Source organism: Mastigoproctus giganteus, chromosome 4 (assembly GCF_048544385.1).
Source record: "Mastigoproctus giganteus isolate SK-2022 chromosome 4, ASM4854438v1, whole genome shotgun sequence".
In the NCBI taxonomy this organism is placed as follows: Eukaryota; Metazoa; Arthropoda; class Arachnida; order Uropygi; family Thelyphonidae; genus Mastigoproctus; species Mastigoproctus giganteus.
Window position 1 is genome coordinate 68,639,174 of NC_143578.1, and position 16,244 is coordinate 68,655,417.

The window sequence follows — 16,244 nt, forward strand, 5'->3', positions numbered from 1 at the left end:
ACAGGTAGTCGGATAGGTTTTACCAGGTACCACTAAGTTGTAGAATGGTAATCTCTTTAGCTCTCTTAATTTTCACACCAGCACTAATTGCCAAAATTACCTGAAGACTAGAAATGCGAACTGTGAGTACCAAGTTAATTCTTTCCTAATCCGTTCGCTATATGAAAATTTTCTTTGCTGAACAAAAAGTATTTTAAATGTAACTTCCAAGGGGAATTCAAAATAATTCGCTATAAAAGGACTTCATTAAACAGAGGTCCAACTGAGTAATTTAGAATTATAAAAATGATTATACAGTTTTATGTAGAAAATATCTTAACAATAGACAGTGAAAAATGCAAATTTATTTAAATAATTTTAAGCTTATTTCAATAGTAGGTAAACATGTAAAAAAATTTACGGAATATTACAAATTTCAAAGTGCACTGCATCCAAATGTCACACCTCACTGTTAATAAAGGTGCTGGTACGCTGTACCGGTACGTACCGTCCCAAAAAAAGCACTGAGTAGAAGGATACAAGCAGGCAGGAATTTCTATAGGCAGACAAGAGATCTGATCTGGAACAGGAACATACCACTGAAGTGCAAGAAGGCTATATATATCAGGCTTATTGCGTACCAATTCTGATGTATGCATCTGAAACTTGGACTATGAGGAAAAAGGATGAAAGCAGAAGTTGAGAGGCAGAAATGAGATTTGTGAAGAGCATAGCCAGAAAGACAAGATGCGACAAAATCAGGAATGATGTGATTAGGGAGAGAATTCAGGTTGAAAAACTCCAGAATAGGATTGATAATTTTTTTTTTTTTGACTAGCGAGTCAACAGCGGGGATTCAAAAAGAGTAGAAATGTTAAAAAATACCATTGAACATAATAGCAGAGTTTTCCCCAGCACAAAAGCTCAAAATACCCTGTTATGTGAGGTTTACTGAAATTCTCTAACTGTGTTAGAGCGAAACCATGTTATATAAATACCGTGTTATGTGAGGATTGCCACAATTTATCAATCGTGTTAGAGCGAAGCATGTTGTAGAAGTACTGTGTTATACGGGGGTTGCCTGTATTGGTAATCTCATGAAACCAGTTTCTGTCTGTTTTCTATATACACATTTATGAGTATTTATATATTATAGGATTGAAATTCCATCTCATGCCATTTTCTTTTCATTTGTGTTGTTGTAGTTAAAATAAGAATATGCAATGGAAATATCATAGTACTTCTTGTAGGAAATCTCATAAACTTAGGTTTTTCTGAATATTTATATAGATGTTGATACTGTAACAATTTTTCCTTAGGGTAAAATTATGGTTTCAGCATGAAAGAAAAAAAAGAAGACTAAATAAAACTGACTTTCTATACAGACATTTATTGACATTTTGAATACTAAAACCATGCCCATGCCCAGAAATAAAATATTAAGGTCTACCTGATCAATAGCCCATTCTTCTAAAAATGATCCCCGATATGATGGTTGCCACCATCGCAGTTTTGTCGAGTTAGTTCTTGCATGATTAGGTAGCTCAATTGCTATATACACTGGATGATTATTTTGACCATCTTCGCCAAAACTAAACTGCTCCGACATGTGCCATGAAGTGCCCCCATCCACAGAATACTGCAACAGAATTGGCTGTTCTTCAGATGATGGTATATGTGATCCACAACCCAGTTTCAAATAAAACTGAATAGCACTGAGTTAAATAGATTGAAAAAATATTCATAATATAATATAATAATCAGCTTATTTATTTTTTAAATGATGCAATTAATGATACCCAATTAAAATGTTAGCTTAAATGATTTATTAAGTTTAAATAAATATTTTCATTTATTCTTGTATAGCAGCAGTGTACAAGGTAGGCAAACCTGAGTGCCTTGCTTGTATTTTTATTTTGCTATTAAATAAAATGTATATATGTAATAAAAGTACTTACCATCACAGTAAAGAATTATCTGTAGACTTTTCAAAAAAAAAAGTACTATCTAACAATTAGTATTCTTATCATCAACAAACTAAAGTTCACTTAATTCAAGTAGCATAAAATGTTTTCTTTACTTTTTCACCAATGCTATATGCTCTCATTTATTATCATTATCTCAACAGATCAAAAGTTATCTGGGTACTCAAATCAAATATTCAGTTGTTATTCAAGAATATTTTCTATATTTTTCTTTTCCTGTTAAACATGAGAGATGTTTAAAAAGTTCTGAGACAATAACCATTTTTGGAGTTAGAACTGCTCACAGCATTACATATTCCCTTTTTGATATAGTAGCCCTCACAAGTGATATACTTATTATAACATTCTATCCACTTTTCGAACACATAAACAGGCTATTTTTTAATGTGCTCTTCAGTGTAGTGGGAATGGCATTTTTTTTTCACTGCATCACCACCAAATTTTAATCCTCTCAGCTTACATTTTAAGGTTGTGTGCTTAAAAAACTGCATGGAGCACAGTTTGTGCTACAAATCATGCTCCATGTATATGAGCTACATGTAAAAAACTGTATGTGATCTAGTGAACCAACTCTGATGGCCATTCATGTCTAGTAACACACATGACCTAACATTATCTTCAGCAGAAATAACAGCTTATTCAACATTTCTTACTTTTTTTTTTTTTAATAAAATTGTATCCCTTAACACATGCCTGCAATAATAATTACAAGCCATCAGTACAGTAGAATGTCCAATAATGTGGCTGTTACTGCCCTGATGTAGGAACTTGAATGTGCTATAAAAACATGTTGTGTACACAGTATCAGGTAAATAAAACGATGATAAAATGACTGTCTAAGGATGTGCAATCCTTTTAACATGCACAAGGTGACATTATCTACAGCTTAGGGACTTTGAAAGGGATTTGGATCAACATAGCAAATTGCTGTTCATGTGACATTGTTGGATGCCGTTGGCAATAATGGGTAAGAAGGTTACTTGGTCATGTTGGCAGAGCTTTGATGACATCAGAACATAAGAATGGGAGGACTTATGGATCCACTGACTAGCAACAGGAAAAGATCTGTCACAATTTGCCAGATTTCCTACATTGTAATGCCATCCTTGAATGCATTTGTGTTAGAGAGCCTGATTAGAAGATGATTGAAAGGTGGGAGCTACATTGTTGCTGCCCACTGCCTCATCTATCACTGATGATATTGCACTGTTTTCAGTGTCTCTAGTGGTGCGGGGAGAGAAATTTATTGCATAATCTTTAGTGATAGATCAGATTTCAGTCTGGGATGCAGTGACAGCTGTATACATGTATGGAGACACACCAGAGACAGAGTTAATTCAGCTGCATCAGAAAGTGGCATACTAGGCCGACACCTGGAATCATGGTATGGAAAGCCATCAGTTACAATAGCCAGTTACCTCTGGCCATTACTGATGGCAAGACATTATGTTGAAACCATTCTAACATCAGTGCTCCTACCCTTTCTGCCCACCCACATACACATCTTGTATTTCAACTGCATCTACATGATATGGATATGATTCCTTGGCTTGCAGGTTCACCAGATCTGTTGGTCATTGAGAACATTTGGGATATGATAGGACATCACTTACCTCTGTCCCTTAATCCTCTACCATCTTCCTGGCAGAAATGCAAGAAGCATGGCTCAAATTTCACTATATGAAACATTGCATATTAATATTCTATATTTTTATAGAATGATAATTGGATAATCACTGCCTACCATCAGATACCTAAAATAGGTATATCATTTTACAGAAACATCGAAAAATCCTCTATATTTAAATGAAACTCTAAGCAAAGGCAGTACCAAGAATATTCTTCAACTCTCAGTCACACTGAGAGTTGAAAAATCTGTTGGAAAAGTTCAATATCTTAACATGTTAAACACCTATGGCAAAGGAGGATTTACACAAAATGCAAAGCTGTTATTTGGATCTGGCATTAACTCTGATAATTATACGAGAATTACAATAATTATAATTATCATGATTAAATGGATGGAAACTGATTCAAATTTGGTTCCAGTCACAACTGTAACCAAACATTCCAAATAATTCCCTCTTCATCATGGATAACACACCATACCATAACGTGCTAAAGGTAGTAGTAGTAGTAGTAGTAGTAGTGGCATTTGATGCAAGAAAGCAAATGTATGAGCTTATGCATCAGCCAAAAAAAAAAATCACACCATTCCCTCCAAATGCCTGTCCAGTTCCTCCTTAAATTTATTCAACCTATCAACTTCCACAACTACAGATGGAACTTTGTTCAAGCAATTAACCACCCGCTGGCTAAAGGAAAATTTCCGCACATCTATTCTACATCTGTCTTTTCTTAATTTGAATTTATGCCCCCTTAGATTCGTAATCTGAACAAGTGGAAGGATCCCATCAGAATTCAGCGTGCTCAACCCATTCAAGGCCTTATATACCTCAATCAGATCACCGCGCAGGTGCCTAGTCTCCAGCCACTGCAATTTGCAGAACTTAAGCCTCTCTTGGTAAGAGGATCCCTCCATTACCCTCACAAATCTAGTTGCCCTTCTCTGTACACGCTCAAGTAAATCTACATCCTTCCTAAAATGAGGCCTCCAGACCTGTACGCAGTACTCAAGCCGTGGCCTGACCATTGCCTTATACAGAGGGATAATCACCTCCTTTTCCCTGCTAGCAAAATTCCTATATATCATTGACAAAACCCCATGACCTGACCTGGCAGCCTGTCTGCATTGCTCAGAAAACTTCATATCTGCCTGCACAATTACTCCCAGGTCTTTTTCATTTTCTACCACCTTAAGTGTAGTACCACACAGTTGGTACGTTTCTCTGGGGTTACTTCTACCCATATGTAGTACTTTGCATTTGTCAAGGTTAAACTTCAGTTGCCACTTCTTAGCCCATCTGCCCAAATTATCTAGATACTGTTGCAGTAGCACACTGCCATTACTGTCATTAACAACCCTGCCAACCTTTGTATCATCTGCAAACTTCGACATTAAGCCTGATATACCTTCATCAATATCATTGATAAATATACAAAACAACAGTGGACCCAACACCGAACCCTGTGGGACTCCACTAATAACATTAGTCCAAGAAGAGCAGCACCCATTGATTACCACCCTCTGTCTTCTAGCACTTAACCATCCTTTTATCCATTGTAGCAACTTACCGTTAATACCATTCTGCTCCAATTTGTACAATAGTCTTCCATGCGCAACAGTGTCAAAAGCTTTCCTGAAATCCAAATATATGATATCAAAATTATTTTTCGCATCCAGTTCCTTTGTAACCACATCATAATATCCTATCAAATTTGTCAGACAAGACTTTCCGTTAACAAACCCATGCTGTGTCTGAATTATTGCTGCAGTCTTGTCTAGATGATCCTGCAATGCATCTTTAACCAGCGACTCCATTATTTTACCCGGAACAGAAGTTAAACTAACTGGTCTGTAATTACTCGTGTCACCCTTCGATCCCCCTTTGTGAATACATTTTTTTTGGGGATACATTTGCACATCTTCAGTCCGTGGGAACCTCCCCTGAGTCCAAGGATGCTCTCATAATTATGGCTAAGGGTTTGCTTAGTTGCTTTGCCGTCTCCTTTAATATAACTGGATAGATCCCATCCACCCCAGGTGCTTTTCTTACGTTTAACTTCAACAATTTCTTTTCCACTTTGCTCTCGGTTATTACAAAATCATTAAGTATCTTGCTACAATTTGATAACCTTCTGCCCTTTTCAAACCTTAATAATTCCTCACGTGTGAATGTAGATGCAAAATACTCATTCAGTTTGTTTGATATCTGAGCAGGATCATCAACAGTCGAACCATCGATGTCAAGTGGACCAATCAGATTCATCCCCTTCCTTTTAGAGTTCATATAAGTAAAGAAATCCTTGCTGTTTTTCTTAGCATCTTTTGCCAAGGATTTCTCGTAATCTGCCTTCGCCTGCCGAACCTCCTTTGTGACCTGATTACAGATTAACTTATATCTGCCATATGCTTCTGAGTCGCTTGATAATTTATATGCATCCCATGCATTTTTCTTCTCTGTTACGAGTCTCATTAGTTCATTTGACAACGATTTAGGCCTAAACCTTGAACAATATTTCTTAATAGGTATGAACCTTTTAGTAGCTTCCACAATTAATTCCTTGAATGCTTCCCACTTAGAATTTACTGTTGGTAACATTGTCAGTTGATCCCACTGTACAGAATTTAAAAACTGTCGGAGACCACTGTACTCGCCTTTATGGAAGCAAAAACCCTTTCCTTTACCCCTGATAGTAGTTAAATCTTTAAGTAAATCCCACGTCAGTACACTGTGATCACTGCCACCTAGTGGTTCTTTTATCTGCAAATTCCTAATACATGAATGATCACTGCTGATAACCAGATCAAGAGTATTACTTTCTCTGGTTGCCTCTCGAACATGCTGCTGCAGAAAACAATCATCCAATAAATCCACAAAAGTCTGACTAGTGTGTGAGTGCCCAACCCACAAGTTCCAGTCAATACCTGGGAAGTTAAAATTCCCCATTATAAGACATTCCGATTTACTAGCCCACTCTATTTCTCTGTACAATTGTTCATTGTACTCATTCAAGTCATTAGGCCTATAACACACTCCTACTCTTATTTTTGCTTTCGCAGTGCTTACCAACAACATTCACAAGAAAGTAGAAATATTAGAATGGCTCAACCATGATGAAATTCCTTAGAGAAAATTACTTGAAACAATTGAGTGGACTTTATTAAAATAAATATACAAAAATAAGTTAAAAATAAAATAAAGAGTGAATAGTGAATACAAATAATATATGGAGATATATACATGATAAAATATGTTAAAATCAATTAAACTCAAAAATGTGTTAGCTTTCAAATAGAGCATGGCACAATACAGCACACAAATAACAAATTTATCATGTGATACAGGAAAAAGAACATGATAATGTTGACACACACACCAACTAATGTGGATCTGGTGGTAATAAATAAGGTATGCACATCCACGTATTATGGAGTCTGAATCCTACAATTTGATGAGTTTATTTAGTACTTCATATTGCTAGGGCAGGCCCTATTTTCAAATGCAATAAAGGTATGCACATCTGCCCTATTATGGAGTCTACCATTCTACAATATACACTCCACTCCACTCAGAATAATTTTGCTAATACATATTGTTTATTGTCTGTTGCATTTTTTTTGTATGTCAGAATTGTCATGTCCATATTCCTCCATCATACTTGCTACTTATAATGCATTGTACCACATACTATTTTATTGATGAAGGGAAACATCACTTCAATAGCTACAATGTTTTTGATTTCAAGTGACGTTACTCTCAATTATATTTTGTGATTTTAATATATTTTATCCTCTATATATTTTTTATTGTTTTTGGTGTATTGTTTCTATTCACTCTTATTTTGTTTTCAACTTTTTTTACTTATTTTTGTATATTTATTTTAATAAAGTTCAGTTGTCTCAAGTACACTGCTCCCTGGATATAACGGTGTTGCTTATACTGTGGATTCGGATATACAGCGAGTCTTACTGGCTGACACTGCTGTTGAAAAAAATTCCAAGAAAAATATTAACGTTCTTTTGTAAACCTTGCACTGCAGGAGTCTTCCCCACTCAAATGACCCAGTGTTTATGAGAGAGGGGAAAAAGCGGGGTTCTCGAAAATCCCAGGGATCTTTACCCTCCTGCCAAGTTAAGAAGCAAAAAGGATGTTTATCGAACAAAGAAACTACTCCCACTGCAAGAATAAAACTCGGTTCAAGTTTTATTCTTGCAATGGTATCCCGTCCTACCTTACCCTTTCCTTGAGTGGCAGGATTTGCTAATCTTCTTCAAGGTCACTAACCACTACACCCAGATCAGATCAAACTCAAATTAGAAGAAAATAATATAGATATCTTGGTACTCCAGGAGCTCTACACACATATGGGTAGGGTTCAGGGATACCCAAGAGGGTATAAAATAACAGAATACACCTCGGGTGTCCCCTCTACAGCAATAGTAGTTAAAAATACTGACCTTACAGTCACAAAGGTGGGTCACCTCTGCTCCCCAGTGGGAGTGTGTGCCCATATCACCAGTGCTGTAGGACAGTTTTACATTATTTCACTATATTCCAGACCAGGTGAAGATATAAATACAACTATTGAATACCTACAAGTAGCCACAGACTTGCTACCTACTGCAAATATCATAGTGTGTGTGCTGATGTCAACTGCCGGTCAGCCTTATGGCATAGCCATACAGAAGACAGAGCAGGCACACAGAACGGCCAAATACTTTCAGACTATAACCAGCCAAATAACCTGCCAACTTTTAGCAGTACCATGTGGGAAAATGACATTGATGTTACTCTTGCCACCAATTCAATAGCTTATAAAATTACAGACTGGTGTGTCCAGCCAGTCTGGACCACATCAGATCATAGAGACATTTCCTTCAAACTAAACAGGCAATTACAAACAACCCAACACTCCTTGTTGGATTTCAAAAGGTAAAATCTTAAAAAGACAAACTGGCAGATTTTTCACAGAACATACAGCAACTGAGCTGCAAAAACAGGAAAATGAGTGGTCTAGATCAGGCAACTGTAGCTTGGACAAGCAAGCACTGATTATGACAAACATTTTAACAAAAACAGCAAACCTGTCTATCCCACAGAAAAACCAAGTAAGCAGGCAGTTCCTTGGTGGTGCCATGAACTGACTATACTCAGGAGAAGGGTACATCAGGCGAGGAGAAATTTCCAGAGTCAGAACATCTTGGCCAAAAAATTAGGTGGATGCACTGAGAGTTTTATAGAATTCTCAGGAATCAGTATGCAGCCCTCATAAGAGAAAAGAAAAAGGAATGCTGGAGGCACTTGGTGGGAACTACTGGAAACAATAACCCTTGGGGAGTTGTCTACAGAATAGTGACCAAAAGCTGCCAAGAGGAGATGTCTTAGAAACTACTGTCAAACCAGATGGAATCCCAACCCTGTGTTGGGTGGATTCTGTAAATAACATCCTAGACAGTATCATTCAGACTGAAACTGGGAATCATTCCCCCACCCAGCTAGAAAAAACACTGAATATGACAATGGATATATTTAACCTCTGCTTACTATACAAGACTTAGAAATAGCACTATCTAAAACCAAAAACAATAAATGCCCAGGTTTTGATCTCTTAGAGGTTGAGATTATCAAAAAATTTAGAGGAAATAGCACCAGACAAATTAACAGCACTATATAATAACTATATAACAGAAGGCATATTCCCAAAAATATGGAAAAAAGCAGTGTTAAGATTAATTCTCAAAAACTCTGAAAAACTCCCTACTGATCCCAAATCGTATAGACCAATAGCCCTACTCCCTGTACTAGGGAAAATATATGAAAGACTAATATATAGCAGATTAGCTCAATATTACACAGAAGCAGGTTTACATTCAGTATGATTTTAAGCAGGGCAACGCTACAGAGGATGCCATGCACCCTGCTGATAACAGTTAAAAATTCAGAGGAGAAATATATGCTCGCAATCTCCATGCTGGGGAATTTGACTCACTCTGGTGGCCTAGTGTCCTTAGGAGACTCTGCCAGGCAAATGCCCCACAAAATCTCTATAAGGTCATAAACAGCTACCTTACAGACAGAAATGTCTCAGTACGCACAAGGTTTCAGGAATTGACACACCCTGTGAATAAAGGCCGCCTGCAGGGTTCAATCCTTGCCCCTTTCTTCTGGAACATTGTTCAGTACAAATTTCTGGCCTTGGATCTGGGCCTTGTGGAAAGCCTGGCCTTTGCAGATGATTTTCCTTGTAAAAGGTAACATGCAAGTGGTTGTAGAGCAAAGAACAAATGCCACCCTCTTGCAGCTGCAGGAGTGGGCACAAATGCACATGCTCAAAATATCGCCTGAAAAAAACAATCAAATACTTCTAAAAGGCAATATGGACATAAGATGTCTACAAATCAAAATTAACACAACCACTATAAAAATAGTAACAGAACTAAAATAACTCGGAGTTAGTCTTTGATTAAAAATTAACTTTTTCCCCATTTGATCTACTTGGCGAAGAAAGTGAGAAATTATGCAGCTATGATTGCCAGGATCCGTCGAGCAGACTGGGGGCTAGCTCAAAAGAAAGACCCTGGCAATCATATACCATGTAATGTTCCTACCTGTTATCACCTATGGAGCCAGTGCGTGGTTTACCCGCTCAGCCATAGAACGAAATAAGAATAAATTAGAATCAATACAAAGGACGCCGACCGGGCTAGCCGGGTGGATAAAGTGCCTGCCTGGAAACCCAAAGGTTGCTGGTTCGATTCCCGCCTCGGGCTTGGATAAAAGTACTGCAAAAACCTTTGGAGGTGCATTATGGCCACAGAAGCCTATGCGCCAACAACTACCAAAAAAAAAAAAAAAAAAAAAAAAATACAAAGGACAATACTACTCACTATTACCAGAGCATGTCGCACAGTAAGCACACCTGCATTACAGTTGCTGGACGGAGCTCTCCCACTTTACCTGGAAGTAGCCAAAAGAGGCTTATATTATAGATTTAAAAAGGGTATACTCACAGAATTTCTGGGGATAGCCCTTGATACAACCAATACCTTTAATGCTGAAAGAAAAATAATAGCCACAAAGCTCCATGAGCTATGGCAAACAAAGTGGGAGCAGGATACCAGAGGTCTGGTTAACAAAAGGTTTCTGCCATGGGTGGCAAATGTTAGCCCAAAGCCACCTAAGCCCCTGGACTTTTTTGCAACATTTATATTGACAGGTCATGGCTCCCTAAAGGCAAAACTAACCTTTCCTTAGGGCTGATCGATGACCCAAACTGCACCTGTGGTAAGAGTGAAGACTGGGCACACATTCTATATGAATGTATAATTTATGACATCCCCAGAACAGAGCTAATAGCAAAGATTGACCCCCTTCCAGGGGAGAAGAAATCTGTTCATTACAGAAGAAGGAAATTATAAAGCTTTTACATCTTTCACACAGAAAGTAGTCAAAATGTGCAGAACTATCCAAAGAATGGCAATCCAGCCCCCCAGCAACTAAACAATAATCAATAGTTAAAATTGCCCAAGTTTCCCACCACACCCAGACAATGACTTAAAAACTGTCAGGATAGCAGTATTCTGCACCCTGATAGAAACCAGACATGACAAAACTCCCCAGGACTACCCTGCCATATGTAGGAACCTGGGCCCCACACCAAATAAGTAACCATGTAAGGAAGGGAGATGTACAGGCAGCCAGGAAAGCTGATTAGCTGAAAAATATCAGTAAGCTAGTAGGAAGGGGATACAATGTAGAATGAAAGACAGAATGAATAGGCTGGGCACCGAGTGAACTAGGAATTATGGGAATAAATAGTAGTTTTGGTGAAAGAAAGAGTGATCTAGCATGAGGGAAAGAGAGAGTTCTGTGTCAAGATGTGAGGTTGTTTTAACCTCTGCAGTTAGTATTGATCATTTTACCTTGTGTACGGGTTGTTACTGCAAAAAAGGCGATCTGCAGTTTGAGATCTACCTGTGCCGGTTGTGTTTTTTTGTTACTGTTCGGTATGTATTGGTGATTTTTTTACATTTTTGTGAGCTTTACAGATGTAACTATCGTTCATAATAAGTTAAAATTTGATTTCAGGGGTTATGCCAAACGTTAATAAAAGAAAGTCGTACAATATCAAGGAAAATCTGACCGTAATCGAACAAGTAAAAAGTGGTGCCTCAAAAGCACAAACAAAATGGGAATTGGGTATTTTGGAGGGAACAATACAAGGATGGATTGCAGAAGAAGGAAGACTACATTCCTTCTTGGATAGGTTGAACAAAACTCCAGGACCAGAAAGAAAGAAATCAAGACTCTGCAAAACAAGGCAGTGGATGATTATACGTGTGGTTCATTCAAAAATGCAGTTTAGAATTTCCAATCAGGTCCCATTCTGAAGATGCAAGCGGAGAAATTTTTTCAAGACTTAAAGCTTGATAGTGAATTCTCTGCCAGTGATGGATGGCTATGGCATAAGCAGAAACGTCATAGCATTGGGGAAATAACAATTAGCAGTGAAACGAAATCATGAGATGCTAATAGTGCAAAACAATTTATTAGTGACTTAAAATTTACATATGAAGGTTTCTGTGATGAGCAACTATAAAATTATGATGAGTCCATACTGTTTTACAGAATGTTACCAACAAAATTTTTGGATTTAAAATTAGCTCCGAACAAAGCAGGATTTAAGATAAGTAAGGATCATGTCACTATTTTTGTGCTTGAATAAAACAGGAATCCATAAGCTGCCTCCCATGGTAATTGGGAAAAGCAAGAATCCACAATGTTTTAAATCCATCAACCAAAAACATCTCCCTGTAGAATATTTGAGCAGCTCAAAAGCATGGATGACTGCAAATTTATTTTTGACCTGGTTCCACAAAACGTTTGTACCATCAGTGCAACGGCATTTGAGAAAAAAATTCATTGAACCAAAAGCATTGCTGTTTTTAGATAACTGTACAGCATACCCATCTGCCGATAGTCTCATATCCAAAGATGGAAATATTTGGGCCATGCATTTACCAAAAATACCACAGCATTAATCCAGCCCCTTGATCAAGGAATCATTTATAATTTTAAGGTAAATTACAGACACGAGCTACTTTTATCTTTGCTGTCCTCCGATCGTGATGTTCCTGAATTTCTAAAGATGTTAAATTTAGGCCGACCGGGCTAGCCGGGTGGGTAAAGTGCCTGCCTAGCGACCCAAATGTTGTGGGTTCAAATCTCGCCTCGGGCTTGGATCAGAGTAGAAAATGCAAAAACTTTGGGAGGTGTAATATGGCCACAGAAGCCGATGTGCCAACAACTAACAAAAAAAAAAAAAAGAAAAGAAAAATGTTAAATTTAAAGGTAGTAGCATACAAATTTGGTCTTGCTTGGGAGAGTATTTCAGAAGATACAATTCAAAATTGTTGGAGAAAAAGTGGTTTTCTGAGAACAGCTGATGATGAGAATCAAACTGTGACCAATAAAGAGAAAAACAGTGGACAAATTGCTATACATTATGATATACAGGCAGTTAGAGATACCCTTTAGAAACAGGAACTCACAGATATGATCGATCAGTGGGTTGATATTGACAAAGAAGAATTAGTGTGTCACTTATTAACTGACGAAAACATTGTTGAAAGCATCACCAATAAGAAAAGGACAGATGGAAGTGATGGGGAAACGGAAGAACTAGAGGAGCAGTCTGTTGAAGTTCCCACAGATCAGGAAGCAATACAAGGATTAGAGACTGTGATTGGGTGGTTAGAGGCACAGCAGGAGGCTGAGCAAGTAAAGATTTTGCAATTAGTGTCTTTAAAAAATATGATCTTGCAAAAATGAGTCTTCCGTAAAAAGCAACAAAAAATTACAGACTTTTTAAGAAGTGATCAAATAAATTCCTTGAATTTTTTATAATTACCTATTGCTACATGTTTTTTGTGAAAATAAATAATTTCTGAAAAATTCGTTTGTTCACACATTAGTATTAACCCTTCCCAAGTGGATTTTTTTGGTCTGCAGGTGGATTAAAAAAAATTAATGCACAGAATCATGGAATAGACCATGGTCAGTATCACAAATATGGTTGGATTTCACTAGCATGTATATATATATCAGATATATATGTATACATATATATCAGAGTGAGAACGATGGAATTGGAGAAAATCTGTAGGCATCGGTTTATAGCACGGTTGTCTTATAACGCAGGTCACAATCCACCCTCCGAAACCCCGCGAAATAACCGTGGAGCAGTGTAATTTTATTATTGATGGAATTTCTTGTTCTTCCCATATGTTTGAACATGATCTACATGATATGATAAAACAGCATAAAAAGGAAAAAGATAAGTATTGATGAATTAGCTTAAAATTGGGCTTGCAACTTGAATCCAATTAAATTAAGTTGAGCACAAATAGAGGAAGTGTTTTAAGTAGAAAATGTATCCTTTAAACTTACAGATGTTGAAAATTTAACTCATTTTACCACAAAAGTTTTCGCTGAAGGATTGGCAGAAAATGTATTGGCCAATATCTCAAACTTGAAAAATCATAGTGGAGGAAACAGGTGAAGTCATAAAAGAACGTGTTGGGCTTTTAACTATTATACAATAGAGAACTGCAGCGACTATTATATAATAGAGAACATTTACTGTCCAACTTCAAACTCACAGAACCAACTTTTCATCTTCCTTGTTTATTCATTTAACTGCCGTTTTCTGGAACAACCTTCCTTCATATGTATTTCCTGAAAATTACAGTCTACAGAAGTTCAAGTCTAATGTCAACAGATATCTTCTTTTGTCTTCTCAGCCTCCAACCAAAGCATGGTATTAGTACTATAGGTTCTTCTAATACCTCTTGTGTTTGGGGTTTTCATAAAAAAAAAAAAAAAAAGCTTGGAATCTTTGTGCTTATTTACTCCAGAATCAGATCATAAAATTAAAATTTTAAGATAATTTATCTATAATATAAATATTTATTAATTCTATTGATTAATATTCTACTGAAGAATTATTCCAGAAAATAAACAATAAAATACATAAAAATGTGAAATTTATGAAAATATACATCATTCATAAAAATATTTATATATACCTAATAAATAATCTTCATAAAAATATTGTAAATAAATAATCCACAATAAAATAATGTATTCATAATTTTTAAAAGACCATATTTTTGACACTAAGCATTTTTAACTTAATTTTCCTATTATGATTCTGGAAATGCAAACTATCACTTTTTCTGAGAATAAATAATGTACTACATCCTTTAAGTTTCTTGTTATTTAGTTTAATTTTTCTCAATTACATATACATCATTTTCCTTTATCTTTCATGCCTTCTACTAAAAATAATTAAAAAATTTCCAGAATTATTATGAAACCTGTTTTGCATTTTGTAAATTAGATCTTTCACTTTAAGTTAAGTAATGCAAATTACATCTCATAAAACTTGGAAAATTTATGTACCTTAAAAATTGTTCTCATAACATATATAATTCTTAATTTACCTAACTAAAGTAAGATCCAGATCTCGTGAAACAAGCATCCTTTCTCCTTGATAGCTAAATACTAAGCTTGCTCCTGTAATAAGTACTCCACAACTATGAGATATTTCTGCTCCACTCCACCTTTCCCAGTGATCAAAATTAACATGAGTTTCTGAAATAAATACACACTAAAATTAATTTTATAGAGTTAATTACCTAATTCTGATATTAAATATATGCTGTATGTTTTTATTCTTTTTCAAATTTAGTCACATAAAGACAGTAATCAGGACATGATAATATGCTAAAAAAAAAAAAAAAAAAAAAAAAGGGTTGAAAAGTGGCAGTTGTTTGATATTAATAAATGCAAGGTATTCCATCTGGGTAGCAATATTCTTAGAATAATATTCTCCACTACCTTGACAAACTCTAGGTAGTGAAGGATGGATAAAAAAGATGTAAGGGTAACTGCACGGTCCAACATATATGAGGTGTGATTAAAAATTTCAGTCCTTGAACTTTTTAATCATACCTCATATTGTATCTTGAAATTTTGATGTCTTAGTGAAATGCAATTTGTCACATCTTGTTCAGTGATTCATCTAAACGCATCACCATTTATCTGCAGCCAGTGACAATTCTTGTGTTGTTGAATTAAAGGTGTTTTATATGTTTTGCCATATTTTAAAAATGAATGATTTTACTGATCAGTAATTTTTTTTTTTTTTTAAGTTAGCTAAAAGTGTGGCAGAAATCTATGAAATGTAAAAAAAAAACATTTGGATAAGATGCTATATGTTCAAAGGCTTTTTACTGGTTTACAAAGTTTAGAGAAGGCCACTTGGCCATCAAAAACAATCATTGCTTTAACAACCCTTCAACTTCAAAAACCAATGACTTAATTGTTCGTGTTTGTGACCTGATCAGAAGTGATTTATGTTTAACTATCTGTGAAGTTACTAGTGAAAATTACATTTCTTATTGGTTATGTCAATCAATTTTAACACAAGGTTTGGGAATGCAACATTTTAGCCAAGATTGTGTTTCTAACATCCTCTCTGATGATCAAAAAGAGACATTCTCACATGTCAGAATCTTCACCAATGTGCTGCTGCGGCCAACCAACATAGTTTCTTCTATCATGAATTAAATGGTGATGAATCAAAGGTATA

At 36.1% G+C, this 16,244-nt stretch overlaps 1 protein-coding gene across 2 annotated transcripts in view; it reads right to left on the bottom strand.

Annotated features, from left to right (window-relative positions):
* LOC150086817 (reelin-like) overlaps positions 1-16,244 on the bottom strand; it is a 1,004,591-nt gene that overhangs the window by 393,305 nt on the left and 595,042 nt on the right. For both annotated transcript variants that reach the window (XM_090372773.1, XM_090372772.1), the window contains 2 exons: positions 15,094-15,244; positions 1,430-1,694 (listed from right to left, as the gene is read on the bottom strand). In XM_090372773.1, the coding sequence (XP_090228899.1) occupies positions 1,430-1,694; positions 15,094-15,244 (416 nt within the window). The remainder of the gene's footprint in view (positions 1-1,429; positions 1,695-15,093; positions 15,245-16,244) is intronic.